General features: G+C 55.3%; 1 protein-coding gene across 1 annotated transcript; it reads right to left on the bottom strand.

Annotated features, from left to right (window-relative positions):
• Positions 1-587: 587 nt before the first annotated feature.
• H310_11712 (hypothetical protein) lies at positions 588-1148 on the bottom strand (the record flags this gene model as incomplete). Its single annotated transcript, XM_008878473.1, has 3 exons — positions 588-833; positions 881-968; positions 1015-1148. The coding sequence occupies 3 exons, from the start codon at positions 1146-1148 to the stop codon at positions 588-590; spliced, it is 468 nt and encodes a 155-aa protein (XP_008876695.1).
• Positions 1149-1527: the final 379 nt, after the last annotated feature.

The raw sequence follows: 1527 nt of genomic DNA, 5'->3' as shown, positions 1-1527 counted from the left end.
CCGCGGGGACGGCATCGACTTGGTGGCTTTTTCACCTTCATGACAGCACTCTTAGGGCCATGTGTGTGTCGACATCGACAATTCTCCCTCATTCTGGTTCACCTGCAGCATCGAGAGATTCAAGTCACACGACTGAATTGTCCGAGAAGAGATTGCCCACCATCGTTTGTGTGCCTGCTACCTGGTATTGCTATTTCAGTGCATTCCTAAGGCGAGCGCGAACTCTCACTCTACTTGTCACGGCCGTCCGGCGCAGTTGAGTCTGTCGTCACATTTGGCTCCAACTTGGGCGCGACAAGGACATGTCAAGTACTACCAGAGGGCACAGAGATGGGTATGCTGTCCTGGTCTGTGTTTATTCGGTGGGTTTGGGGAGTAAGGGGATGAGTGGGGGAGTAGAATGTGCGATTGGAGGCTTGGGTCGGTGGGTATGCGCAGAGTGCTGCATCGTCACGAAGACTTTCATCTAGCAGACCTCCGGCGTACGTTCGACGGCGAGATACCATTCGGGCATATCAACACTCAGCGAAATTCAAACAATTATACCAGAAAGCTCGCCATTCTCCCGAGAAAGTGACCACAGCCCTTCACCTGACATGGCTTTCCAACGTGGTCCTCTTGAGTTCCTCCAGCTGGTCCTCCAATGCGTGAACTTGGTCTTCCAGCTTTGCAGTGGCGGCCACATCGGCGGGGGTCAAATGGAACGAGTACCGACTGGGTGGCTTCATCACCGTCATTTCAACACGCACGTGGTCATGCGGCTCGTCCTTCAAATCGACAGTCACGTCGCTCTCGTTCTGGTCCGGCTTTGTGCAGGACGCAAGCAGAGCCGCCTGTCGAGTGGGGAAAGTGACGGGGGGGGGACGTGTGCAAGACGGACCTTAAGCATCGAGACAACTTGGTGAAGAGGCACGGCATGATTCAACTCCTTCCCTTTGATGGTGCTTTCGTCGCTGAAAACACCCACCCTGAGCATGCCACGTCAGAGCAAACTACCGTCGCTGGTGCGTGTACCATTCCGTTTTCCGATGCTTGTTTTCAAGCCAGAGTTTGAACGGGACGTCGCCGTCCGCCGTGTCCAAGCGTACCCGGTACGTGTCACGCCGTGAAGGGAAATGAACGTACTCGACTTCCAGCAGCTGATTCATCGTCCAGGGACTCAAAAACGTGTGTGCTGCTACATGCACGAGCTGGAGGGGGCCAACTTGACCGTTGGCGAAGGCGAGGGGGTTGGACAAAACCACGAACGAAGGGTTGTGCAGACCATCTATGCTTCTGCATCGTTGCCGTGACGCCACGCTGCGCTCGTTCGACTCGCAAGGTAACATGTTGAGACCCTCCCCTCTCCTCAAGGCTCTATAGCGGAAAGCGATGACGAATGCGGACGTAAGGCCACCACCATGCATGTGATGCCGACCGTCTTGGTAAGATATTGTCGACTAGTCCGACGTTGTGTCGATCCCGTGGCGTAGAGATACCATCGACGGCGGCATTCCGGACGCCATACCCAAGCTGGGCTACAACACA

Source organism: Aphanomyces invadans (genome assembly GCF_000520115.1).
Source record: "Aphanomyces invadans strain NJM9701 unplaced genomic scaffold supercont1.33, whole genome shotgun sequence".
NCBI classification, from domain to species: domain Eukaryota; phylum Oomycota; class Saprolegniomycetes; order Saprolegniales; family Verrucalvaceae; genus Aphanomyces; species Aphanomyces invadans.
Note: the sequence above shows the minus strand (reverse complement) of the source record. Positions and strands in the feature narration are given on the sequence as shown.